Source organism: Brachionichthys hirsutus, chromosome 10 (assembly GCF_040956055.1).
Source record: "Brachionichthys hirsutus isolate HB-005 chromosome 10, CSIRO-AGI_Bhir_v1, whole genome shotgun sequence".
Classification (NCBI taxonomy): Eukaryota; Metazoa; Chordata; class Actinopteri; order Lophiiformes; family Brachionichthyidae; genus Brachionichthys; species Brachionichthys hirsutus.
In genome coordinates this window covers 1781815-1808849 of record NC_090906.1, presented here as the reverse complement: position 1 = coordinate 1808849, position 27035 = coordinate 1781815, and the positions used below count along the sequence as shown (strand labels likewise).

Here is a 27035-nt window from a genome sequence, read left to right as displayed (position 1 = left end):
TTCTTGTGTTGCCATCCAAACAAATGGACCTCAACGCTTCGTTTTCGGAGCATTTATACTCTTCTGTACATCATGTATACGACGGCGTATTTTGTAAATCATTATTCTTTTTTTGCAGCTATTCAGACATACTAACACTGATATTAAGAAATATAACCAACTTAAATTAAACCCTAAACCTTCGCCAACTTTACTTTCTCAGAATGACGGTTTGTAACTATAGTTACAGATACAGCAGCTCAATAAATGTTCTATAAACACAGATATTCTTTTTTTTTTTTTTAAGCTGAAGCTTTTATTTTATCTTTGGATGCATTTTATGCAAATATGCATATCACAAATGTTTTTTTCTTTCTTCGAGGTGCTGGTAAGTGGATTTTGGAATCCTTTGATGTTGCCACTCCCATGACTCCATCATATTTGCAGACACATGTACCAAAACAAACAAAAAGGAAACTTCATGCAGCTTAAACTCTTGCGAGACTTTTTAAGTGTGTGCTGAATCCTAAATGGTGGAATTGGTCTGGGACTTATGGACGCTGACTTTCTTGCGGGTGTTGTCGCTGCAGCGCTCCAGGATCAGCTCCGGACTCGGTCGGGGAGGAATGACCGGCACCTCCTTCTTCGGCTCGCTCTCCGAACCGGTGCCAGACGGCTCGGGGACGTTGTCTGTCGGTTGCAAAAAGCATCATCATTATGTGTAGCCGCGCGTTTCGGCCCTCCATGTTTTCACTCGGATCTAAGTTGACCTCTGACCTTGGTTCTTCCTCTCCCTCAGCGGCGACTTGGCCGAGTTGCTGGGCGGCCTGCGCGGCTCGGCCGGGCGGCCGCCCTTCTGCTGGAGGTACCGGCGGCTGTTCCGACGGTACGCGTCCTGGCTCAGCTGCTTGCGAGACTTGTTGTGGATGCTCTTGGCATTTCGAATGGTGGACCTGAAACACATAGCAAGTACTCAACATAGTATTGTTGAGTAGAGGTGATCGAGTTAGTGTAATTCCTTCTATCATTGTAAATTATACGTGTCTAGGGCCAGAAAAGGTTTTTATCCTGACAGAGAGGAACCTTCATGGAAGTACCTTGGAAGGCTAACAGGCTAACATGGAGAAATGCTAATGTAAAAATCTTACATGTGTGCAAAAATATGGAGAGAAATTATTATTTATCAACATCATTACTTTTGGTTGCAAATCTTTTTTTGGGAACAAATCTTTTCTTTGGTTGCAAATCCTTTTTTTTGTTTGATTGCATAAAAATAAACAAATTTCTCCATACAAAAATGAACAAATAGCGTTTTAGTTTTAACAAATGAAATTATCACAAACTTGCGATGCAGCAAGAAGGAAAGTCCAACACATTTCTCTCTTTTTTTTTTGCGACCACAGAGAAACAACGTGCAGAACTTCACAATATCAGGGTTTAGTTTAAACAATAATAAGTCGCTCCATAATTGTATTCATTTTGTTTGTTTGTTCTTTCCTTTGGGTTTTCCTGGAACATCCCGACGCAGTAATTCAGTGAAACGTTCAGCATTTTGAGCTGAACGACTGTCGCACCTTCGAGGTGGCAGTTTCTGCCGACGCAGGTTCGTGTGCTCTGCCTCTCTCTTTCCAGCCTTGTTCAGAAACATGGTGGGGAAGTAACCAGTCTCCTCCCCTTTCCTGTAAAAAAAACAAAGACTGAACCTCACTGGATACCTGTAATCAGCTGCTTTAATGTCACCCGTGTGTCGGCCTCACCTGACGACCCACCAGCCATCCAGCAGCTTGTGAATGACCTCTACGTATTCGCCGACCTCCAGAGAGAGCTCGTCCCCCTGCTCCGCCTGGTAGGCGTTGGCGGTGACGTGCAGCTCTCCTGCAGGAACGCCACCCCGCTGTTAAAAACTGAAACCCCTTGAATTAGGTCAAAACAAAAGGGAGCAGCTGACCTTCATAGTCTGGTTCAGGGTCCTCGGCCTCTTCTGGTCCATCCAGAGGTTCCAGATAGGCGGCAGGAACCCAGCCCCGTTTGGACTCACACTGGCAGAACCACCAACCTGAGCACAGGAAGTAAAGCACAGAATTATGAAATGGTTCAGACTGGCAGGAAGTTGTGGGTTTGGAAATGATCCCAGAGTAAAACAAACTCAGTAAGACAAACGAGAAGGCGTTGGATGAGCCGGTTCCACCTGTGGGTTGAACCTCTCGGCTCTTCTTACCGTTCTGATTCTTCTCCACGATCTCCACCAGGTCTCCCGTGCTGAGGTTGATCTCGTGTTTGGATGTCTTGGTGAAGTCTGCGATGACCCTGTAGCTGTCCAGGACGATGGGCCCAGAGATGTCTGAAGACAGGGAGATGCTTTCACTGCAGCTTGTGGAGAATTTCAGGCTGAATTTGCTTTAATTCTTTATTTTATTTTTAAATAAAATGACTTACCGGACGCCACGCCTCTGGCCAGCTCCCTGGACGCCACAAACGTCTCGTTTCTTTTCAGTCTGAAGAGGAGAAATAAAATCAGCTTTCATTTTTTTAAACAGCAGGTCTTCCTTATTACACATCTCTTAGAGTGGAAGTGGTGGTGCCGTGTTACTGACGTGTTTTGAGCCGGTGGGTTTTCGTCCTCCGGCCGGACCTTGAAGAATCTGGCCATGTGTTTGCAGCGGGCGATGTGGGGGGGCAGGTTGAGCAGCGAGTGGCAGTACCCCATCAGGGTGCTCTGCCTGGTTTCTGTCGACTTCTGGCTGTCCAGCCACCGCGGCGCTGAGGACACAAAGAGACACGCCGTCAGCTGCAGGCGGGGGGGGGGGGATTATACACGGACTCATAGTGAGAGGGTGAAGGAGAAATGCAAGACAGGTTAGGACTGCAGAAATGATTCTTTTATCTGAAAACTTTTTTTTTTTTTTTTTTTATTACACAACTCAATTTTAGGACTTTAAATGTGACTTTTCTTTAGTTTTTCTAGTGTCTGTATTTTATACTGTATTAATGTTTAGGGATGACAATGTAAAGAAAATCATGAATGAATATGAATAACTGTTTGTAAAGTTTAAAAAACTTAACTCCTAAAAATTAGGTTATAAAATACACAACACTTAACTGTTTTTGTTTTATATTGTTATTAGTATTTTTGTTGTTGTCTATTTTATTTAATCTTTTTGTATACAGTATACAGTATATTATGGCTGCTTCATTTTTGTTTTGATATCGCGCAGCTATTTTAGTTTTTCTTGATCAAACAAGGATTACATTCTATTTATTTGAGCCGGAATAAAACAGAGTAAATGAGAAGGTCCCAGGGGGGACAGTGAGGTTACAAGGAATAGACGTAAAGAAGGTCGAGGACTTCAGGTAGCTCGGGTCAACAGAGCAGAGTGATGGAGAGAATGTGGAAAGGAGGTGAAGAATGGTGTGCAGGCAGACTGGAACGGGTGGAGGAAAGTATCAGGTGTGCTCTGTGACAGGAGAGAGTCAGAGAGAAGGAAGGGAAAGGTCTACAAGACAGTGGTGAGGACAGCCATGATGGACGGTTTAGAGACAGTGTCTCTGAGTAAAAGACAGGAGGCGGAGCTAGAAGTGGAGGAGATGAAGATGCTGAGGTTCTCCTTGGGAGTGACCAGGTTGGACGGGATTAGAAATGAGACAATAAGAGGGACAGTGAAGGTTAGAGGTTTTGGAGACAAGGTCAGAGGCCAGACTTTGATGGTTTGGACATGTCCAGAGGAGAGACAGGGACTATGTCGGTAGAAGGATGCTGAGGATGGAACTGCAGGGAACAGGACTAGAGGACGACCCAGGAGAAGATACATGGACGTAGTGAGGGAGGACATGAGAGTGGCTGGTGTTGGGGAGGATGATGCCGAGGACAGGGTGAAGTGGAGAAGGTTGGGTTGCTGTGGCGACCCCTCAGGGGACAAGACGAAAGCACAGTAGTAGTTGGAACCTCCTTTTTATCTGGATTAAGCTCCGCCCACTCTGCGTGCGTGACATTCAGCCGTTAGTTTATTTATATATTATACCTTATTTCCTCTGAACCTGAACCTGACCGGCTGTGATGGAGAAACTACAATATTAGCTCGGGTGTATTTGTATGTTGCTGAAGTTGTAAAAAAGAGAAGTGGTCTTCGCCCACAAACTTCCTGAAAGACAGTTTCACCATGCTGGAGTTTTAAATGAAAGGTTTGTGACTCTGCAGCTGCTTAAACAAATGAAGTGAAGACAGGAAGAACAATCTGTCTTGTTTTTTTCATGTGAATATACGCATTGTATTATATGAATGTATTTTTTACCTGGTAATGAAGGGATGATTCGGTCCCTCTTTTCTATTTGACCCGCCTCAATGGGAAACATCTCCTTCAGAGATTTCTGTCGGTGAACACACAAAACATTCCTGAAGCCAGACTTCCTTCGCCCCACTTTGTTTTGCTTCATTGTTAATGGTGGCGTTTTTTAAGTTGTGAGCTTTTATTTCAGAGGAACTCACGTGGAAGGTGTGGAACTCAGGATACGTCCTGTAGATCAGCTTCTCGGAGAGGTCGCTCCATTTCACCATCATCATGTAAACCTGCCGGCACATTCAGAACATCAATTTAAGGAGGAGTAGAAAATAAAAGCATCGAAGATGTGGCAAAAAAACATTTGTAAATAATGCATTTTATTAATCTGCAAAAGTACGACAGTTTAGAATCAACATCGTTTACTGAAATACTATGATAGATAATAATAACGTTTCTAAAAGCTGCTTCAGTTCTTCTGTTTAGAGACTTGTCAGAGACTTGACCTTATTTACGAGGAATTAGCTGACTTTGAAGATTTTAGGAGGATTTGAAGCCTTGTTTGGCAGAATTCAGAAGAAGGCTTTTATCCTTACGTAGTGCTGACTCGGGAAGAAGCGTTTCTCGAAGCCCAGCAGCTCCACGAGCCTGACGTAGGTCTCCTCCATGATGAGACGATGAGATGCCTCCAACCGACAAAGTACAGCTGAGAAAAGGACAGCGTGTGTGTGTCTTATATTCGCTCTGTGTGTGTGTGTGTGTGTGAGAGAGAGAGAGAGTCCAGTATTTCATTAGCGTAACAATAGTTCCTCTTTACATGACTTTGAAGGTAATGTGTTTTATTGTAAAAGAGAAACAAGAAGCAATGCAATGATCGATGATCGTGTTTGATGATGATGATGAATATATTTATTAGATAGAATGTTAGAGTACAAGTACAGTCACACAGTAGCATGTATTACAGTACAAATAACGTCAAACATCCTGTCTAAGAGGAGCATTTCAAAAAAGCCCTTGCGGTCTTGTTTCCGTTGAAAGTCCTTCGTACATAAATCATCCACAAATAACAATACAAATAAAAATAAAACCAATATTAAATTACGCAATTGATGCAACGTAACATTAGAAAGACAAAAATAAAATGTTATTACACCGCCAGTGCAAACTAACAATTAATCTAAAATAAATTACACCACTGATGCAAAATGACGCAAAATGATGCATAGTTTCAATGTAAACTATGACTGCAGGAGTCAATAGGAGTCAGACCTCGGCGTGCTGATAATGATAATCACGCTTTGGTTTTATATAGCGCGTCATGTTCTTGATAGGATTCTGATCGTCGCGTGCTTCCAATGTCAAACGTCATCTCACCAGAAGTACAAAAAAACAAAAGCCTGTTTCCGCCCGGTTTCGAACGTGATAACCACTACACTACGGAAAGTGGCGTAGGACAAGAAACATGTAAATAGACAAAGTCAGACTTTGACTTCCGGCAAACCGGTGAAGGAATAAGTAATTCATAATGTAAAGTGTTTTCGAGTGTCCAGAAAAGCACTAAAAACCAATGTAGTATTATTATTATAAACTAGTACTCACAAGCTGCTATTTTTAGCTCGTTTTCGTGGTTTCCGTAGTGTAGTGGTTATCACGTTCACCTCACACGCGAAAGGTCTCCGGTTCGAAACCGGGCGGAAACATGCACCTCATTTTTAGTGGTTGAGATGATGATGACATTTCAAATTAGCGATTTAAATGTAAATGTAACTGTATCTCTATTTTCTATTCTAATTTACCGGTTCACAGCAGTCGATGCTGTCGAATTCAATCCGGGATCAAGGCGACATTTAATCCCACTTCTTTAGAGGAGGGTCACGCCTTGCTAGCGGCGTTAACCTTCAGACACGCCCCACAACGATTTACCGGTTCACGGCAGGTTCTCAGAGCACCGGTTTCGATGCTTGAATTCACGGAGGCCGAAACAGAAACGTTAACATTTGGTTTCACAAAATGTTTCCGCCCGGTCTCGAACCGGGGACCTTTCGCGTGTTAGGCGAACGTGATAACCACTACACTACGGAAACCACAGCAGCGATTTAAAAATAACAGCTTGTGAGTACTAGTTTATTAGTAGTAATACTGCATTGGTTTTTCGTGCTTTTCTGGACACTCGAAGACACTTTACATTGTGAATTATTTATTCCTTCACTGGTTTTTCTAAATGTCAAAGTCTGACTTTGTCTATTTAGACCCGCTTTAATTGCTTTACATGTTTGTTGTCCTACATCTGTTTCCGTAGTGTAGTGGTTATCACGTTCGCCTCACACGCGAAAGGTCCCCGGTTCGAAACCGGGCGGAAACACGTTTTTTTATTTAAGTACATTAACGATTTAAATTTGACTATCTCCATTCCAGAACTCATTCACCGAACCGCTTTGTTCGCGGGTCCCGTGTTCACCTGGAGCCACACAAACAATAATTCACACCTAATCCACATGGGGAGAACATGCAAACCCCTCAGATGACATGTGACCTTCATGCTGAGCAGCAACAGCTGCTGTACTCCGCTGAGAGGACAAGAATGCAAACATCTTCCTGAAGAGGAACACACTTAAAAACAGACACAGGAGAACTGAACCTTTAATTCCACTGAACCTTTATTTTTTTAGTTTTGAAACCTAAATGACAAACGGAGCAGAACCAATAATCAATCATTGTTCACACAAACACAATGAAGTTTCGGACTTTTTTTTTTTTTATTTCATATCAACTCGAGAAAACGGCCAGTCGTCCTCTGGAGAAGCGCTTCCTGGAGAGCAGGCGAGTCTTCCGTCGTCCAATCAGACGATGCTTACCTGTTATTGCAGCCAGAAACAAGCTAACACCTGCAACTAGCAATCATTAATAATCAAGTCAGCTATACCAAAAATACTTTAATTTATAAATTAAATCATTTACATCTTTTACCCAAAGAGGGGGAAAACAAAATCTTTTAAATAAACATTTCTGTCCAGTTTCAATCTGATTCACAAAAGACCATAAAAGGTCACCAATGATCCAAATACAAAAATGTATTTAGCTTCAAGTCACTGAGGATTCGTCCTCGACGTGATAAAAACACGCCCTCTTCAAAAGCAAAGATCGAGCGGGGATGAAGACGAGGCGGCGCCAGCGTTACGCTTTCTGATCCGATTGCACGTCTTCCGATAAAACGTCCTTTTCCTCTTTCTTCACTTCAGGAAGCTCATCGGCCTCGGGCTCCACTTCCTGTTTGACTGCAGCGAAGGAACAGGAAGCGCCTCCTTCCTCCACTTCCTCCTTTATGAAGGCGCTCAGTGGGTGATCGGCGAGCGCCTTGCTGGGCGACGGCGTGGCTTCGACGTACGCCGACTGTGGAGAGAGAGAGGACGGTCACGGGGCTGACAGCTGAAACGTTTACGTCTCGCTGATTATTTAAATTCTTACATTTTTATAATCTTCAAAGCAGGCGGGATGGAAGTTCTGCGGAGGGAAAACAAATTCAGTTCAACTTCACTCAAAGCGTTTGGGAGTGGACGGGAGGCGTGAGGACGTCGGAGTCGCACCTTGTCGTCGACCCGGACGGCGTTCTTCAGGAACCAGTCCTCCTCCTCCTCCACCCAGTACGTCTCAAACGGCTCCTGGCAGATCTCGCACAGCTGCAGGTGGGAAAAACACACAAAGTCGTTTGTGTTCGTCCGGCTCCGCTTCGGTGGGACGTTCCCAATCAACGGAGGTCTTCGGTCTCACCTCTCCCACTTGGTCCTTGGTGGCTTTGACACTTTGGAACTCCTTCTCTTTGGCGGCCGCCTGGTTCTTCTGCTCCTCCTCCTCGCTCTCCTTCTCAAAGAACTGACTCTTTGCTCGATCCTCCAGGTCGGCGATCTCCTCAAACTCCACCCAATCCTGGAGACACAAAGAGAAACGTAGTGATCCAGCAGCAGGAGCGGATGGCGAGCGTGTTCTTTACTAGTGCTGTCAAGCAATAAAACATTTGTGCGATAATTAATCTAATTAACGTCGACGGGACGCAAACAGCTGCCAGGATAAACGAAGCGAATTCACGCGGGGAGTAAAATGCTCCCAGAGCAGGAGAACAGTGTCGGGCCGTCGATGATGCAGAAACAGACGCCGCCTTTGGTTTCACCGGAGAGCAGCGGGTCACGATCCGCGCGTAGGAGGCGGAAGCGCTCCAGCGGTAGCACGCCGTCCGGGATCTGTGCGCTGAGCCACGTCTCCGTAAAGCACAAAACACGAGCAGCGCCAGCTCGTCCATCTTGTTGCAGAGAGAGCGGACGTTGGGGGGGAATATTCCAGGTGAGGGGGGGGGGGGTGCGTCGGTCGCAGACTTGCTCATAGCGGGGCGTCTCCTCGAGCTTCGTCTGATGAAGCGCTTTGCTACGGCTCGCTAAGCTGCTAACTCGCGACTGTCGATCCCGATTCCCCGCCGCCGTTTACACGGTCCTCACCTCGACCCTCCCACCCACAATGGGAGCCTATCGGCTTGTGCTAAACAAGCCGGGAACGCAATGACACCCAATCAGTGTCCACGTCAGGGTGGACCCACTGACCATTCCAACCCCCGACAACGCATAAAAGGATTTTATTAAAAAGAGAAACACAGACGCAGGAAAGTTAGAGATGAAAAATGTGATTTTAACGCAATTAAAGAACACATAGGAGTGTAATGAATGAATCATGTGACCCCCCCACCCCCGGGTCCTTACCCTGAGGCTGTGGTACCAGCGGCGGTACGTGATCTTCTTGCTGGCGACCTTCCCGGCGTGGTTCTGTCTGAAGTGCCAGTCCAGGTGGTCGGCGTACATGTCCGTCTGCGAGGCGGTGAACCTCATGCTGCACAGGCAGCACTGGTTCCCAGAATACAGCTTGGTCACCACGCTCTCGTAGCGCCTGAGGGGACACGAGAGGTCTCAGCACCGTCTCAGCACCGTCTCAGCACCGACCCGTCACACGGGAGCTCCGGCTACGCCTCACAAACTCACTGTTTCATGTCTTCAACGATGAAGCCGGTGAGATCCGGCACGTCCTCGTCTACCTCATCCTCCTCCTCCTCCTCAACTGCCGGCGAAGCCGTCGGAGCTGCAGCGGGGGTTTCTGGGAAGTCGACACAAGAATTAGGAACCATTTTGATGTCCGGAAGCTCCAACAAGGATCAGGAGATCCGGTTCCACTGACCGGCGCCGGAGGACCGGCCCGCGTCGGGCTGCGCCGGCGTGATGATGCCGTTGGAGATGAGTTTAGAGAGCAGCTCGTTGACGTCCACCTGACCAAAGTGGTTTTCTGCGGGGACGACCTGCGGAGCTACGGGAGCAGAACAACCAGTCAGAAACACGGAGGCAGCCGAGCCGAGCGAGGAAGAGGACGAGGATCTTCCTCTCACCGAAAGGCCCCGGGTTCTGGTGCAGGAAGGGCTGGTTCAGGTTCATGCCGTTTACCTGCGAACAACAACGAAGCTGCAGCCTCAGGATTTATGAAAGACGCGAAACCCCGGAGAAAATAATGTTGCAGTTTGGAGCAAACTAAACAACAACCCTCAAAGGGTCTCACTCACCGGCGGCTGCACGCCCACGGCGTAGAAGGGGGCGGGGCCTTGTTGGCTGAACGCTCCTGGCTGCATGTTGAAGTTTCCCGTCTGTTGCAGGTTCGGCTGTGCCGGGAACGCCATCGGTCCGGCGGGGAACTGAGGGTTCATGGGCTCTGGGAAACACTGGGGGGCCATGTTAAAGTTCTGCTGGGGGGGTATGGGATTTTCATACATGGGCGGGGCCATCGGCCCCATGGAGGCCTGCAGGTTGTGCTGGGGAGCAAAGCCCATCGGGCCCTGCTGGCCCGGGGCAGGCTCGTAGAGCTGGGACCCTCCCTGATGGGGAATGTCGAACCTGGGTCCCGCCGGGATGGGCCCGTCGTAGTGACCCGGACCGGGACCTTCAAACCTCACGGGGCCCATCTGGTTTGGAGCGCCGTCGAAGCACACGGGGTGCTGCTGCTGGAAGCCCATTGGTCCAGAGTCAGGACCCGGGGTCATGCTGTTGAAGTGTTCAAAGTGGGCGGGTCCAGGGCCTTGTCCTTCAAACCTCCCCGGGGGCTGCTGGCCAATGAATCCATCAAACCTCCCCGGGGGCTGGGGGTGAGACGGACCATCAAACCGGGCCGTACCATCAGCACCTCTCATCGGGACACAAGCCATGTGGGGGACGTCACACCTCTCTAGCATGCCGTGGTGAGGCGGCCCCCCACCCTCGAACCTGCCGGGGCCCTGGGGGTGGGGCCCGTCAAACCGTATTGAGTCCTCGTAGTGGGCTGGCCCCCCACCTTCGTACCACCCGGGGGGGTGTGCTCTCGAGGGGCCCATGTGTCCGGTCCCGTCGTACCGGGAGGCTGGATGGCCGCCATCGTGAGGTGGGGTGTGTCCCGGAGAGTTGCTGCGCTGTCGGACAGAAGACAGAGGCCCTCCTCGGACTGGCCCTTTGAGGATGGATTTTGGGGGGTGGGGGGGCAAGTCCAGACTGATGGGCCCGTCGTCAGAGTGCTCGCTGTTGGGACTCTCAAAGCGCGCTATGGGGCTCCCCTCTGCAGACTCCCGGTGGTGCAGAGGGGAGAGGCGCTCGCGCTCAAAGTGAGGGGCCGACGGGTCCAGACCAGCGGGGCTCGGACAGTTCCTGTAGACCAGCGTGCCGGAAGACGGGGGTCCCTCCCGCCGGGAGTCTGCGGGTGGGCAGTACCTCCGTTTCGCATCGTATCCGCTCTTCTTCTCCTCTCGTCCGTCGTAACGCTCCATCAGCGGAGACGTCCACTCTCGATCGTCTGGAAGCAGATCGGAGCGTCAATGCGGCGCCGTCACTTCGCTCGGCGGAGGTCCGCGCTCTCCTGGTGCGTTTCCATTCCCTCTACGCATCATTCTCAACAGAACCCATCATCATCATCATCATCATCATGGAGAAGCTGGGAACGGTGGACTTACTGGTGTCTCTGGGGTCGGCCCGCCTCCTGAAGCGAAGGCCGGGCACCGATTTCAAAGACAGGAATTCTTTGCCGTGGTTGTACTCTTCGATCATCGGGCCGGGAGGAAGTCGTGGCTCGTCGCGTTCTTTGCTCCTCCTTTCACCTGAGTGAGCCAATAACCACAAGACATTAAAGACACGGTGATGGTTGCATAGCAACCATTAGAGTGGACACGAGTCCATTGTGACAGCATCCATCCAAAATGGATGAACGAGCATCTAGTCCCTAGGACCTAGGAGTCAGACTGTTGTCTGTGCCTATGGTCCAGCAAGCAGTTCAGAGTATCCACCCTTTTTGGAATCCTTGGAAGGGGTACTGGAGAGTGGCCTCCTTCTGGGGATTCCCTCGTTTTACTGGGGGACTTCAATGCTCATGTTACAGTGAGACCTGGAGGGGTGTGATTGGGAGGAATGCCCCCCCCCCCGATCGGAACCCGAGTGCACAAAGGTGTCCGTATGTGCACTTTACACGAGAGGCAAAAAAAAAGAAATTGGCCAAAAACATTTTTTGGGCCAAGCATAAAGCAGTTTCTGACTTTCAGATGCGTATTAGTCGTATTTTTATTTTAAAATGGCACCAGCTATGCGCTGGGCGTGCTGGTAAACAGGTCTGCATGTTCTACTCCACGTACAGCCCGACCCACAGATCAGACGGTACTCGTCCTCTTTCCTGTCCACTCACCCGGCCTGTCTCGCGCCGCCCGGCTGTACTTGTGTGACGCCAGGTGTCCGACACTCCGGCCGCTTCCCGTCTTTTCTCCCGGTCTTGCCTCCTCAATCTCCTCCAGGATGTCTTCGCCCTCCCAATCCTCGCCGGCGACTCGGCGGCTGACCTGAGTCTTCCTCAGCTTGGACTTGTGCTCGTAGTAGGACAGCTCCGCTGCACCCATATTGTCTGGAGCGCGGGTCTGTCCGGAGGCGGGCGTGGTCAGCAGCTGCTGCTGCTGCTGCTGCTTCTTGGGAAACTTGCTGGAGTCGTCCCAGTTCTCAGAGTGATGCTGTTTCTCCTCCTGATACTGGAAGAAATGTTTGATCTTGTGGGCCATGTTCAGGAAGTCCTCCTCAGAAATCTCCCCACTCTCCAGGCGTTTGCTGGCCTACAGAAACAAGCAAGAGAGCAAACTATTTGAAGTATAGTCCAAATATTCCAAACTATAAGGAAGGCCTGCGAGCGGAAACGCATTGGCTTTTTACCATAGCCGGGTAAAATACTCCTACGCTGAAGAGCACCAAAAGGACATTGCATCACAAAAGTCTTTAAACAAATATTTTGCATCCAAGCAGCATTCCAGAACAGTTTTAAATGTGAACATTTGTGTGTGTGTGTGTGTGTCGCACCCTCCGTAGCAGGTCCTTCTTGGACGCAGAGTTGAGCGCTTCAGGTATCTGCAGGTTGGCGTCCACGCTGAGGCGATGCTTTGAGGTCCGGGGCGCAGCAGGGCGAGTCGGGGCGCCGTGCGCTTTGTGTCGCGGGGGTCCAGGCTTCACGTGGCTGTCCTCCGGGGGCTTCACACTGGAGACGCAACAGAGCCAATATTAAACTGCTGCGTCTACAAAGACAACATCCACCCTCAGAGGAGGACCAGACAGAGGAATGCTATCGACATGATGAACTCACTGTTTCTTGTCCTCCCAGCCACTCCTCCAGCGGTGAGGAGCATCCTTGGACTCCTTGTTGCTGCCGTCGTGGTTCCGTGGGGGGTCTCTGGGCTCGGAGTGCCGGTCCTCTGCCGGCCTCTTTGTCCTCCGGCTCTCCGACTGGTTCTTTTTGGGGTTCGGCCGGTCGTCTCGGCCGGGCTTTCCATGTTCTTGCCCATCTGTGCGTACCCTTCTAGGTTTGCTGGCTTTGTGGGAGGGAGACAAGGAGGTGCTCCTGGTTCTGCTCTTGGGGGACCGCCTGTCCTTCCTCTTTGGGGATGCGCCGGGGGAACGCGATCTGGACCTTGAACGGGTGCGTTTTCTGGCATGGGTTCGGGCGTTGCCTCCAGATCGCAAGTCTGCGAGATCCTCGCGACTCTGCTTGGTCACAGAGCCATTAACCAGTTTCCCTTTGGAGGACCTCTGAGGGTCCCCTCCCTGGACCGCCTCCTCTTTGTCCTTCTTGTCCATGGACCTCTTCTTCTCCTGCGGCTCCTCAACTTTGGCCTCGCCAGGCTTGTCCTGCGTGCGTTTCCTCATCCTGGGGTCCTTCTTTATGCTTTCCGCTGGCTTCTGAATCTCAGCGTCCAACGGTTTGTTTTTATTCTGGAGGCCTTTGGCCAGCGGAGACGGAGACTTAGACTTGGGTTTCTCCTCTAGCACCTCTTTCCGCGGGAGCCTGGCCCTGTCTGGCCGGCCAGGTTTCTCAGGCGTAAGGGCGGGACTTCCTGTTGTGGTGGCTTTCTTCCCAGCAGGGTGTTCTTTGGACTGGGACACCGCTGGGGGCCCGTTGCGGTTGAGCCGGGGGTCTCTTGTGGATAGCTTGGGATCCGGCTGGCTCTGAGGAGGGATCCGGGGTCGGACTGCTGGAACCGGCTGGCAGGCCGGCTTAGGGGTTACGTTCTGCGTTGCTGGACTGGAGACCGGAGTCGATGTCGGCAACACAAACCCACCAACCTGTTGAGACATGAAACAACCGTTACATGCGAATTGTGCCGATGAAAGAAACACTTCCTGACCGTACCGGTGGAGAACAATAATTTAAGACTGACCAGACAGTGTTTCAGAATTCACCCCTAAATATCCACCACTGTAAAGTCGGACTGTCAACGGGGAGATAGTCACTATAATAAGGTGGATTCTGACTTTTGGGAGACATTGAAAGCACACTACAGCTGTGGCCCTCAGCAGATTTGATAAAGGTTTATTTGAATACAATCTGCACCAAAACGTTCTGATTTTCGAGCACAACTTGCTGAACCAGAGCCCCTTCATGTGACCTACCAGCTGAGCCTTCGTCTGCTCCAGTTCCAGTTCAATCTTCTTCTGTTGAAGCTCCAGGAGCTGCTTCTGTTTGGCCAGCAGCTGCTGCCGGATCAGCTGCTCTTGGGTCAGGCTGTACTGGTTGACCGCGGGGGACGGCTGGGGCGCCGGAGCTGCAGCCGGAGCCGGAGCCGGAGCCGCGGGCGCGGGCTGCGGGGATGGGACGGGTGGCGGAGAGGACACCTCCTCGGACTGCAGACAAGACGAGTTAATAAAAGTTAAGAGGACGCCGAAACACAAAAGTCTTTTGAACGGGAGCTCTCAGTGACATCCCCTAATTAAGCAAGCGACAAAGGTAAAAGACAAATTCCTTTGTTTTCTCACAAGCAAAAGCCAAAGATAGACAAGCTACTCCTCTCTTAAGAAGCCTCTCATCTTTGTTCCAGCTGTTAATGCAGCAGCCATCTTTCTTTCTTTCCTAGCGATCCACTGTGTCTGAGAAACGAGGTGACCAGGGAACCTAAATACAGTGATCGTGCAACTCATGCAAACCTTTGGTGCAACATAAAGATAAAACTGCTCAGAGATCACATTTCTGGAACACAGTCCTAACCCGGTTTCGTGTTTGCAGCACATACACACCTGCTTCAAAAACTTGGGGTTGACATGAATGCTGGCGTTGACAGTCGGAGGCAGCGGCTTGATAGGCCAGGCCGGGTCCACAGAATTGACCCGGACGTCCAGCGCATACAGTTTCTTCTGGGGAAAGACGTCGTCCCATGTCGACCGTAACTTGAACAGACTCTTTCTAGTGTTTTCATCCACCTACAAACAGAGCACATCACTTGGTCCATGGCTAGCAACAGAATCCTGGAACATTTCAGCATCACAGCAAAGGCCAACAGAGTAATTTACAAGTGTGGGCAACAGAAAGAGCTTAACACTTAGGCTGTGTAAAAAAAAAAAAAAAAGAAGTTATCTTTTTTATAGTTAACTTTTATTAGCAGGATTGTGATATGGCATTGATTGAGTCCACAGGAGCAGAGTGCAGGAGATGACACATGAAAAGCAAGCAACACAACAAGGAGGGAAGTGAAGTGAGCTGCAAGACTTTAGTGCTGATATTTTTGAAAACGCTTAACAGCAACAAAGAGAACTGTACCTTTTCAAAGACACAAATAAATGAAGTGTTTAGGTTTTTAGCAAACACTGCAAGGTATTCTCCTCCAACATTCTTCACTATGGAATCCACTAAGTACAAAACTGGAAGCTTCTCGGTAGATGGGGCCTGGAGCAATAGAGAACTCGACAAGTTTAGAAAACAACAAGGGTTAAAAGCAACATTTCAGATCAAACACTCAAATAACACAAACAGGACTAATGGACCAAACGCCTTTCCCTTCGCCACCCACTGCAAAAAATTTGGATCTTAGAATGAGGAAAGGGTCACGGGCAAAATCAAGTGAGGAAAAGTTCATATTTTTAATCTTCTGGAAAGCCGAAAAAAAAAAAATCCAAGTAATCTTCATTCTGAGACAAAAATAAATGCTCTTGGTTCTCCAAAAGCACACGATGTTTCACGATTCATCAGAGACAAAATCTTCGGTACCAATCAGTCAGTTCAGTCGCAAAAAGGAATCTCGGCATAAATAACGATCCATCCGTGGCGTCTCGGCGGAAAGTCCTTTAAGCGTAAAAAAAAAAAAAGTATTTCCATTCCTTGGGAGCGTTTTTACCTCCAAAGAGGGCTTTTCCTTCAACCTCTCTTTGTACATTACCAAAACGATTCAGTGACTTTTACTCGTACCTGTGCAAGGTTTTGCCCCGTACAGTTTCTCTCCCATCGGTTGCTAAAACCCTCAGATAGCCCATAAGAAAACAGAACAAGTGATGTGTACGCATTCACAGAATAAGCTGCCAACTGGTGTTAAAATTCACACCGAAGCAAAGATCTACTTGATTAAGTATCAATCAGGCCAAGCCAAGCTCAGCTTAGTGATAAGAAACCAGAGTCACACCAACGAATTACACTGGGAAATAAAAAAATGACAAAAAGCACATTTCACATTTTTTATTATAACATTTTAACCATTCAATGACATTTCAGTAATTCAAAATTAGCTAGAGAATTAATGCAGAGGAGTCTGTTCTGTTCCAACCTGGCTCAGAGTGACTAAAGCTTTGTTTGCCAGCGCAAACGTTGACTAAAGATGTGACTAACCGAGGAAACCGCTGACTCAAACAAGTTTCTATAGAAGGTTGGGGGGGGGAGAGAGACACATGCCATGTGTCTCAAACAGCTTGCCGGAAGCCGATTCAAATACGCGTGTATGAAACCCATTAAGTAAACGGATGTGGTCTCTAATGATTTCAGGAAGACAACGGTAAGTAGCCAAAATAATAAGGTCTGATTGGTCGGAGCTGCAAATATCTAGCTAAAATCCACCGTTGCTAAGGCAGCTAGCTAATGCTAACAAACCGCAGCAAATAAGCACGTCGAATTTGCCCAAAACCGGAAGGTTTTTTTTGAAGAAGAAGAAACTGCACAACCAAACCAATCAAATCAAGACGCGGTACGTCAATGTACTTTTTCTTCTCTTTTCCTAATGACTAATTCGGAAACAGCTGCGCTGATCGGGCGGAACAAGTAGCAGCACGCTTGTTCTATCGCGGATATCGCTAAAGAAAAAAAAAAGTTCTTACGTTAATTTTAAATTGTACCGAAATACCGTCCCTTGGTTAACATTATGTAATATTCGACCATTTTAAATTCTACTCGACAGATTAAGTTTCGAATATTATCTCTAGATCTCTTAATCGCGCTCCTACCGCAACAAATCCAGCGATTAATGTTAAATTTACGTAATCCAAAAATGATTTAATTCACTTCGAATACGTACTGAGCAACAGACGTTTTGCGAGGACGTATCGATTTACTTAACGTAACTTTCAACGGTGGATTTTCAATGTCGTTTCCTCTCGGAAACACCAAGTGACGAATAAATCGAGTTTCGACAGTAATTACTAAAAACCACAGCGCAGACTAAATACCAGTGAACGAACGGGGTTTAGCTTTAACACACAAAAAGCGAGTCAACACACTGCTAGATAAGGTTGTAACAACACAACATCGGAATGTAACGCAGTTGGGAGACGGCGCTGGTCGCCATGTTTTAGCTAGCGGCTAACAAATCGTCGGTTGGGCCTACTACAGCATAAGTACAGCATTTAAAAAGCAGTTTAGATATTCTATATATTTATAAAAACCTTGCTTATTTGCGCTTCAATAATTGCGACGATATCCTTGGCGAAGTTGAGGTTTTCCTCGGCCAGAATGGTCAGCATGTTGATGTGCGGCTTGCTGTTGAATGTCAGGTCTTCCAGCGAGGACTGATACTCTCGGCAGGCATCTTGCCTCGCCGCTTTGTCGTCCATCTTTGAGCCAATCGACCGGGGAAAGACTACGCCAACCTTTTCAATAGCACAACCATTGATTAACAGGCAGTCCATGTACCCATACAGCTAACGGTTCGAAAGGTGTCTCGTTGAAATAATAACAGCGACGCCGCGGTACAGTTCACGGTGAAAATACCGTGCTTTCCTGCCTGCCCGTCGATGTCAACAAGATGGCGACCGTGACTGAAAACAGTCAAGCGAGCTGACGTGACGTCAGAGTTATTCCATTGGCTTGTTACGGGCCTCTTGGGAGAATGTTTAAATTGTGATTGGTTCAATTAAATGACAGGCGTATGACTAAGCCAATCAAATTCAAACTGACTACGTTTACAATTACATAACGACAAGCACGGCCATAAGATATTTTGCAATACGACAACATGAGGCCAAAACATGGCCGGTATCTCCGTCACACCGTGTTGTTTAGTGCTTTAAAAGTAAGTTTTCCTTTAGGACTGAAGCTAGCTATTCGAGGGCACTCTCAGACGTGTGGAATTTCTACAGGCCCTATAGATATATTTATATTTATATATTTATTTTTCAAAGTTAAGATCTTCAATCCCGGAAGTAATCCAGGGTGTAAACTTTAAAGTGTACACAATCTTCTATTTTACCGTTGAACACAACAGACTGAACAAAGATACAGATAGTGCCAAATATAGAGCTAATTATTAAAACGTAATTTAAAAAAAAAAGGAGTTAATAATTCAATTGAACGGTGAATATATATATATCGGGGCTGGGAAGAATAAATGTTTTAAAAAAAGTTATTGTGCTACCAAAATTGTCTGTCCATCATCATCCTGTGGAGATTTTATTCTGAGCACCAGAGGACAGCTGAAAAAGATGCACAGAGGCAATCACAATCTCTTCTCCAAAAGGTCAGGAGAAAGACAGGCATTGATAAAAACAGAGGAGCCAGATGAGGAGGAACCTGGACCATCTTCCAGACATTCAAGACCACATATAGTAATAGTAATAGTAATTTTATTTCAGTCAGTATCTTAACTCAGACATGAAACAACAGAACAATGACTGAAAGGGTTTGACTTATTAAAGCTAAACCCTGATTACAACTTGATTGCGATTAAAAGCACCAAAAGTACGCCATTTGCAACAATTAGCGAGATAATAAAATAATATATATATACTTTTTGTCTCAATTTCATTACAAAATAAATTCATAATAGTTATACTCACATTTCTTCAGTAGATTTTGCTCCCATCAATCAGATAATATAAAAAACAAACAAAAGCAAAAATGCATAACAGAGAGAATTTATATGTTGTTTAGATTTAGTACTGCATAACCACGTACAACGTTAGATAAAAAAAAATTAAATGCTTTTACTGTTGTGGAGTTCCTTAACCTGTCATCCAGGCTATTTCATACATCTACATCAAACAAGGCAAAGGTCACTTTAAAGGTCCCACACACACGTACCTCAATGATATTCAGACAGGTGAAAAGAATCAGCTGTTTGTCCAAGAAGTCTCCCGTGAACTCCTCAGAATCTTGCAGTTTCTGAAAGGAATTCATCCAGAACTGGGCGTGACGTTTTCTTAGAAAAGCCCACCAGCTCTCCGTGCGTTGGTTGTGTGTGCTGGAACCATCGATAAAGCAATTTCTTGAATAAGCATCATTCCACGGTCCCATTTTCAGGTCGCATGTCAGCACGGATTCTGGCTGCTGTACCCCTCTTCTGCTCAACTTCTGAAATAAAATGTCCAGCAATAACTCTGGGATTGCTGCGAGTTGAGTCTGCATGAAATATTCCTAATAAAGGGCACATTTCTTAATGAATGACGTTGAAATAATCAGTTTGGTGTTCACATTGATGCATATATTAGTGTTTGGTTGTTTCGAGGGGCCCGTTGTTCTAGGGTGAAAACGCAATTTCGTTGTGTGTTTCATATAATATATAATAAATAGAGCATTTCATTTATTTCATTAAAGTTCTTCTTTTTAATGAATGAGTAGCAAACTGAGAGGCTCCGCTTTGCTTTTCTTCACTTTTTGTCCCCACTGTTTTGATGGATCTCTTTTGAGGATGGTTCCCAAAAGCTGTGGGATCTCCCCATAACCTTTGGTTTTTGGACGTTAAAACCGAATTCAACGATGCAGACAACTGTCCACGTTTCAACATTAACCGCTCTTGCGAAAAAAAAAAAAAAAAAAACCCAAAATATTAAATAATAGCAGCTCAGCTCTCGCAATGAACAACGTTTACTTCCCTTGTCACACGGTGGCTTTATCTGCTGGCAAAGGGTCTGTTGTGCGCATGCGCAAACTGGGAACAGGGACTGTTTCTACCAGCCTAACTTCTCACAAGTCGCTTGAACGACTTCGTATCTATATTCGAACAACACAGTCCAGGCAAAACTATTTTCTCGACGCTGTCACTTCTACGCTTCCGCCATATTATAATTATAAAAGCCAGAAAAGTAGCGTTAGCGCAGTATCTTGAGATGCGAACAAAGTCTACAGCAGGGGGCGCTAACATTCTTTTGCGACGTGTAATCGGCACAAACAGACAAAGAAGAAGTCCGGACAGGAAACCGTTGCGGGGCTAAAGGAAACAACAAGAAACAGCGGTCGTTGTTCACCGTTGTTCACACACAGCCAGCGCCATGGCGGCAGTCCCTAGCCTGAGGGTATCTGTGAAGTCAGACAGCGGGTCGGACCGCTCCGAATCAGACAAAGATGTCCGCGAAGCCGAACCGATGGAGGTGGAGGACGGAGAGCTGGCGACGGAGGACGTATCCGTCAATCGTTCACTCGAGGAGCTGCTGCCGGTAAGTCTTCGGACGAGGCCTTCTCAGACCGGGGACTAGCGTTTCCCGAAGCCGGAGTAACGGCGCCGAGTGTCGGCGAGTGGCAACTACAATTCCCGGCTCCCTCTTTGGGGACGCAGTTGCTGGCATCGTGGCGGCAGCTGCCTTTACCGATTACGGGTTTCTGCTTTTAACACGTCGTCACTCGAGCTAATGGCGTCGTTGTTTAGCAGCTGCACGTTGGTGGCTTCTTCAGGGAAGTTCCCGTGAACACGTGAAATTACCTCGCCATCAAATTTTAGTGAGTGAACTGCAAGAAAGTTTTAGTTTTAGTCTCGTGGAGGACTCGTCACAACTATCGATCCGTGCTAATCAGACGTGTTCACGCCGAAGTTGTTTCTAGTCTTTAGTAAAAAACAAAAATGCCTCGTTTTTTAATACGTTTTAGTCTCAGGTCTCGGAACCGTTTCTGCTCTTTGTCTACAAATGACTGAATTTTGTCCTGCAGGACACGAGCCGGCGATACGAGAACAAGGCTGGAGCCTTTATCACCGGGATTGATGTCAACTCAAAGGTGCATAGATACATTGATTACCTTCAGTTGCTCCCCGAACGCCCCCCCCTTATCAATTCTGATGTAGTATACTCTCTGTAAAGGTGACGCACAGTGACGATGTGTTCTCTCTGTGTGATCGTGTGTGTGTGTGTTTTTATATCGCGTGTTTTCATCAGGAGGCGATCGAGCGAAAAGAGAAGCGAGCGAGACGCTTCCATTTCTGCGGGGAGGAAAGCGGCGGCCAGGATGTTCTTCTGGACAAAGACGTTATGAAGAAAGGTGGGAGAACCCCGCCCCCCCCGAGAACCCTCCGAGAACCCTGCCTGATTGGCTGACTGTTTACCGGCTCCTGTTTATTCGTTCGACCTGTTCTCTCCTGTGCTCCAGCGATCCCCACACTGCGCATGGAGGCGATCCACGTGGCTGGCGTGGACTACATGAGCACGCAGGACGTCTTTGGGTATTTTAAGGAATATCCTCCAGCGCACATCGAGTGGATTGATGACACTTCCTGTGAGTGTAACACACACGCACTTGATCCTTGTTTTTCATGACTAATCTTTAACATTAGTCAATTTTTAAGGCTCTTCCAAATTCCTCTCCATCTGTTCTCCTGCCACTTTTTGCCCTGCTGTCAAAGGGTTCATGCTTATTGATCTGATTTTGACCTTTCGCACGGCCCGGCGTGTCTCTGAATTGTCTCGGGGAGATGTTCAGACGCGACGTTCAGCCTCGGCGGCAGGTGAACACGGCGTTCCGTGTGTTTGAGCGCCACCTGCTTATTTCCCCAGGTAACGTGGTTTGGCTCGACGACAACACGTCCATCCGAGCCCTCGTCAACGGCAGCCGGATGCCCGATGCGGAGCCCGTTGCCACGGAGCTGGAGGGATCCGACCGGCCCGACGAACAAAGCAAAGGTCGGTCCGTCCGTCCGTGTGAGGCGCGAGCAGCGACACGGCAGCGTCGGCCTCTGTTTGATCTTTAAGCGAGAATGGAATCGAGAGGAGAAGCGGGAAGACGAGTGCGATAAAATAAATGTGAACGGGTAGAATTTAAATACATAAAATATTAGTGTCCTCGCCCACATTCCAATGCTAAGGCACGTGTTGGAAAAATTTGAGGAAAACTGAAGCGTTTCTTTTTTTAAACATAACAGGCAATCGTCGAGGTCAAAGGTCAGATGATGACGAGGACGAGGAAGGAGGGGCGGTGGAAGAGGCAGTGACGACGGAGAAGAATAGCGAGGAGAAGGACAGCGACGGCGAGGTGGAGCAGAAGGGAAAGGCGGAGGGCAGTCAGGTAGCGTTCAGTCAAGTGCCTCAAACGCACCCTGATCGGATCCATTGATCCGCTCCTCTTACCGATCGATGACCGATCGATGTCTCTCAGATGGAAAACCTGTCGGGACCAGAGAGAGAGTCTCTGCTGAGAAATGACCTGCGTCCAGCCATCAAGCCCTTCAAAGGAAACAAACTCTTCCTGCGCTTCGCCACGCATGGTGAGACTCACACACGCGCACACACGCACACACACACACACACACACACACACGCACTCACACGCACACACACGCACACACACACACACACACACACACACACACACACACACACACGACCTATACGGGAGTTTCCTGAAGGACAAAGCTTCAGATGAAGCCGCAGTTGCTGAGGACGGTGGTCATGTGACCCGGGCAAGTTCTGACCCTTAAAGCTAAAGTAACAATTTAAGATTCAAATAATTTGGGTTAATTAATTAACTTGTCTTTATTTGTTTCATTTGAGATAAAATTAGTCAAATCCATTTAAGAATGTAAAGTAAATTCTATTTGAACAACTCAAAATCCCGTTAAACGAGGCCTGATTTCTGCCGACCTCGATTTTTAAAGGCAACTTTAAGGTTTCCTGCAGACGATGGATAAAATGAAGTTGCGGTTGTTTGACAGTCTTTGGCTTATCTCTTTGTTTCCTCCCGTGTTTGGGGGGGGGGGGGGGGGGGGGTTATTTTCTCTGCATTTCTACGTGCCGCCGAGGTGAAGCGTGTCTTGACCCCTTTCCCCTGAACGTTATTTGAGATGCGTTTCCATCTGCAGATGATAAGAAGGAGTTGGGCGCCGCTCGCCGCAGCAGATACTACATGAAGTACGGAAACCCAAACTACGGAGGCATGAAGGGAATCCTCAGCAACTCCTGGTGAGCGCCGGGCTGGTCCTGCCTGTCGGAGGCGGAGTTTGCCTTACGGCCGTGACAAATTGCTTACTCCGTGTCTTCAGGAAGAGACGTTATCACAACCGGCGGATCCAGAGGGATGTCATCAAGACCAAGAAGCCTCTGATTGGAGACAGCCTGGGACACACCCCTCCGTACACACACCGACACTCTGGTAGAAGCAGGACAACAGACCAGGACGCTCTCCTGATGCGCTAAGAACCCGCTGAGACCAACATCGAGCAGCCGGCGCTAAGCCAGCTCTTTTCTCTGCCCTCAGCCGACCTTGTCAACCTGCCTGAGGAGCCCATCAAAGAGGAAGAGGAAGAGGAGGAGGAGGAGAACGACGATGGCGACGAGGACATGGACTCGGACGACAGGGTGGTGGAGTACAAGGAGCGAAACGAAAGGGGCGGCAGCTCCCGTTCGCTTGAGGCGGGGCCGCCCAGCCGGACGCAGCGCGCCCCGTCTCCCTGGTCGGAGTCGGACGAGATGGACTACGACCTGGAGCTGAAGATGATCTCCACGCCATCGCCGAAGAAGAGCAAGAAGATGACCATGTACGCCGACGAGCTGGACACGCAGCTGAAGAGCATCCGGTTAGACTTTGACTCTGATGGGGGAGCTTTTAAGTTGAAAAGTCGTTATTATTAGTTAACGTGGTTGTTGTTGTCGTTGTTGTCGTCGTCGTCCCGTGAGCAGGAACAGGATCGGTGTCTCGACGTCACAGAGCCGGACCAAATCCCCGTCGCCCACCAAGGTGACGGACGTCCGGCAGCTGCTGGAGGAGAAAAGACAAGGACTGTCCCAGCAGAGGCAGCTCCCTCCGGTGGCCACCAGTGGAAAGACAGGTGTGATGTTCGATCCCGTGTCGGGCGTCTCTGCTGCTTCTACAAGAAAGTCAACGTTCGCCGTCTCTGTCTCTAGATGTCCGGCAGCGTTTGGGGAAAAGGCGCTTCTCTCCAGACAGGAGGCGTTCCCCCTCTCCCGACTCGACCAGAGATGCACCGCCAGCCAGGGAGCCAATCAGAGACGTGCATCGCAGATTAGGCGTGGTCAGTAAAGAGGGTAGAGGCGTCTTCCCCAGTTCATCCAAAGACGGGAAAAAGAGTAAGTTCCCTCCTTCCTCGTTTTCGTCCTCACTCAGCTTCTCGGCTTTAGAGAGATTAACTGCCATTACTGTATTTACAACACAAGGTTTTTCTTAAAAAGGCATCCCTCAAGGTTCTGCACTGGGCCCACTGTTAGATGCCAGACAAGACAAATCACTGAACCCTCAAAAGCGCAGATTGATCTGATAAGATTTTAGGTTTAATGTTTGTGTCTGGTTTTTAACCCAGTCACCTGACTTCCTTGTCTGCAGGCGACCTGTGGAGCAGACTGGGCTCCCCCAAGGACGATGGCGCCGGACGACACGAGCGCGAATCGAGGGCCGGCTCTTCGGGCATCTTCTCTTCACGGCAGAATGGCGGCAAGAGGGCAAAAGTCGTTGGAGCGGAGGAGGAGGACGACACGACGCTGCAGAAGGTGTGGGGCGCCATGATCAAAAAGAAACAGGAGCGGCTGACCCACAAGATGAAGACGAGCCGGCTGGACAGCCTGCCGTCGCTGCAGATCGAGATCAGTCGCGAAAGCAGCGACTCGGATGCCTGAAACTGAGAAACCGGGACGCGTACGAGCAGGTCCCTCGGGCCGGGCTTTCGGGGTTTCTTTTTTTAATTTCTTGTGCTCGCAGGACTGCGGTGGACTCCAGACCGACCGGTTACATAGAGGTCAAAGGGCGTCATGTACTCATTTAAAAGTTGACAATGTTCCTAAACACTCAAAGGATTTAAAAACGCACGCCACCGCGTTTATCGCTAAATTTGTCTCGGCTAATTTTCGGGATGTGGAAAATATTCCTGCATTTAAGGTCGATCCCTGGAGAAAATCTTCAAATAAACGGGTGGTTCTTTTAAGTCCTTTGATGTCTCCGCCCCCCCTCTGCATACGTAAATAGAGACGTCCCGCCGGCACCCACGTCCTTTCATGTAAACTCCGCCGCTTCCGCGAGAATCAAAAGGGAAGCGGCGAAAGCCGAGCCAATGATGATGACGTGTTAATCAGAACGCTCTTCATTGTGTTCACAGATTGTTGTTGCATCATGTCTGAATTATTGCTACACTGCCGCCTGCAGACCTCCGGCGGTACTGCTTCTGTTGTACCTGTCGGACCGCGTGCAGAAGGAGACCCAAATCCTCTCGTGTTCGTTTTTACGCCTGAGCCTGACATTCCTCGGGAAATAGTGTCTCTGCCACCTGGACTCCTGCACGTGTGCGTCCACCGTCCTCGTCCATCCACACTCCAGCCCGTAAATAGCTCCTGTCTGTGCTAATATTTAACAGCCAGAGTACTTCCCAGCTTCCTCATCATGTCAGAGTGTAACCGGGCATCAGAGGAGACCCTCATTGGTTTCTCCTCGCAAGTAGCTGTTCTGCACATCAATAAATCATTCCTGTGTCGGTGAAGAGGAGATGAGCGTGAGTTGGACCCTGGTCGTGATCAGCGCTGTGAATTCAGATCCAAATCGCTTCACAGATTTTTATTGTTTGTTTTTGAGGAGGCGATGGAGGGAAGTAAAATAGCTGGTTGATGTCGTGGATCAGCATCAGCATCTTCAGACCACTGTGGAGGGAAGCGCCGACTTCCACATCGGAATGGGTCACGTGAGTCGGGTGACGCCACCGCTGCTCGCCATTCAATAGTCAGCTCACACTTTGTTTCATCAGGAAGGACCACGCATGAAAGTGTCTGTAATCTGGTTTGAAATCATGTTTTTTGTCACATCAAGGCAGAAAGTCAGGATGAAATGTGAACCTGACGCATCTCGTGTAGCGACGAAACCGAACATAAAGTTCTGATCAGCAGAGTTGTGTCGTCGTCTTTCTGCCTCCTTGTTGCCGGAGTTTCTCTTCGACTCCCTGTGAGTCACCAGAAAAAGAAGTCGGGCCTCTTGGGGTGGGCCAAAAAGAGGACCGAGCCAGTTCTCATCCGGATCCTCAGCGACTCCTTAAAGCTCGACCTTGATACTTAAATTTAAATGTGAAGAATTTATGCTGAGGAAAGTTCCTTTCTGTAGTGAGACATGATTATCAGTTGTATTCAAAATACAGTAATAAAGAAACGGATCAACAGATTAACTGTCATGAAAAGTAGTTTGGCACTTTTTAAAACCTCAACATCAAATAGCTGCATTCAAAGATGAAGCTAAAAACTTCTCATTTAGAATTTTATTCGTGTGAGTTTTTTTTTCATTTCATACACGGTTACATTTAAATTATTAGTGCAGAATCCAACACAAAAATCAAGGTAGAAAAATGCAGAAATCTTGGGCCGTGTTTTTTATGTCCCTTTCACAGTAATTCCCAGTTTGACATCAAACAAACAAAAAAGAAGACGCGTAGTGACATCTTTGTAGTTATGCTTTCCAAATAAATGACTTGCCCACACTTTTCAAAGAAATCTCAGCCCAGAGGTGGAGATTTTACACCTAAAGTCAAACCCGGAGGAGCGACAGATTTTGTGCTTTCAGTGCAATCGAGACGACGACAGATGAGTCATTATTCAGTGTTCATATTCAACATCCATAGAGCTTTGTGTCATTTTAGTGCAAATAAACATCTATTTACTGTCCTTTTTCTTGCATCGGACGGCAGCGAAGCTTGTTTTTGCAGGTTTATAGTTGGTCACAGGTCTCACATCAACCTTAAACGTACGATATTCAAGTAAACGTCTTAAAAAAAAAATTAATCTCAATTATTAAACGTATTACAGGTTTGACACAGTATGATGAGACAAATGTAGAGAG

General features: G+C 48.0%; 3 protein-coding genes and 3 non-coding genes across 7 annotated transcripts; 3 read left to right on the top strand and 3 right to left on the bottom strand.

Moving 5' to 3' along the window:
• Positions 1-505: 505 nt before the first annotated feature.
• On the bottom strand, positions 506-4921 carry ncf1 (neutrophil cytosolic factor 1). The gene is made up of 11 exons (XM_068744238.1): positions 4850-4921; positions 4463-4543; positions 4269-4344; positions 2574-2739; positions 2416-2474; positions 2198-2320; positions 1928-2035; positions 1737-1854; positions 1554-1658; positions 757-932; positions 506-669 (listed from the first exon to the last, which is right to left on the bottom strand). Exons 1-11 carry the CDS (start codon positions 4919-4921, stop codon positions 506-508), a joined length of 1248 nt encoding a protein of 415 aa, XP_068600339.1.
• Positions 4922-5880: 959 nt separating this feature from the next.
• Positions 5881-5953, top strand: trnav-cac (transfer RNA valine (anticodon CAC)). Its single transcript has one exon. It is a non-coding gene; the product is annotated as a tRNA-Val (tRNA).
• A 311-nt stretch (positions 5954-6264) lies between these two features.
• On the bottom strand, positions 6265-6337 carry trnav-aac (transfer RNA valine (anticodon AAC)). Its single transcript has one exon. It is a non-coding gene; the product is annotated as a tRNA-Val (tRNA).
• Positions 6338-6542: 205 nt separating this feature from the next.
• Positions 6543-6615, top strand: trnav-cac (transfer RNA valine (anticodon CAC)). Its single transcript has one exon. It is a non-coding gene; the product is annotated as a tRNA-Val (tRNA).
• A 289-nt stretch (positions 6616-6904) lies between these two features.
• pcf11 (PCF11 cleavage and polyadenylation factor subunit) lies at positions 6905-17798 on the bottom strand. The gene is made up of 17 exons (XM_068744356.1): positions 17462-17798; positions 15357-15482; positions 14837-15019; positions 14216-14446; positions 12912-13888; positions 12632-12806; positions 11976-12390; positions 11254-11397; positions 9844-11096; positions 9673-9727; positions 9468-9593; positions 9275-9386; positions 8999-9182; positions 8022-8177; positions 7838-7930; positions 7719-7754; positions 6905-7643 (listed from the first exon to the last, which is right to left on the bottom strand). The coding sequence occupies exons 1-17, from the start codon at positions 17702-17704 to the stop codon at positions 7428-7430; spliced, it is 4725 nt and encodes a 1574-aa protein (XP_068600457.1). The 5' UTR covers positions 17705-17798; the 3' UTR covers positions 6905-7427.
• A 2483-nt stretch (positions 17799-20281) lies between these two features.
• Positions 20282-26096, top strand: ncbp3 (nuclear cap binding subunit 3). Of its 2 annotated transcripts, XM_068744713.1 has the most exons (14): positions 20282-20446; positions 20934-20999; positions 21158-21260; positions 21369-21494; positions 21773-21898; positions 22138-22280; positions 22371-22479; positions 23074-23173; positions 23254-23363; positions 23469-23787; positions 23891-24039; positions 24116-24298; positions 24552-24715; positions 25318-26096. In XM_068744713.1, the coding sequence occupies exons 1-14, from the start codon at positions 20282-20284 to the stop codon at positions 25471-25473; spliced, it is 2019 nt and encodes a 672-aa protein (XP_068600814.1). In that variant the 3' UTR covers positions 25474-26096. The 2 variants fall into 2 exon arrangements, with proteins under 2 accessions (XP_068600814.1, XP_068600815.1); XM_068744714.1 differs by having other exon boundaries at positions 24552-25447.
• Positions 26097-27035: the final 939 nt, after the last annotated feature.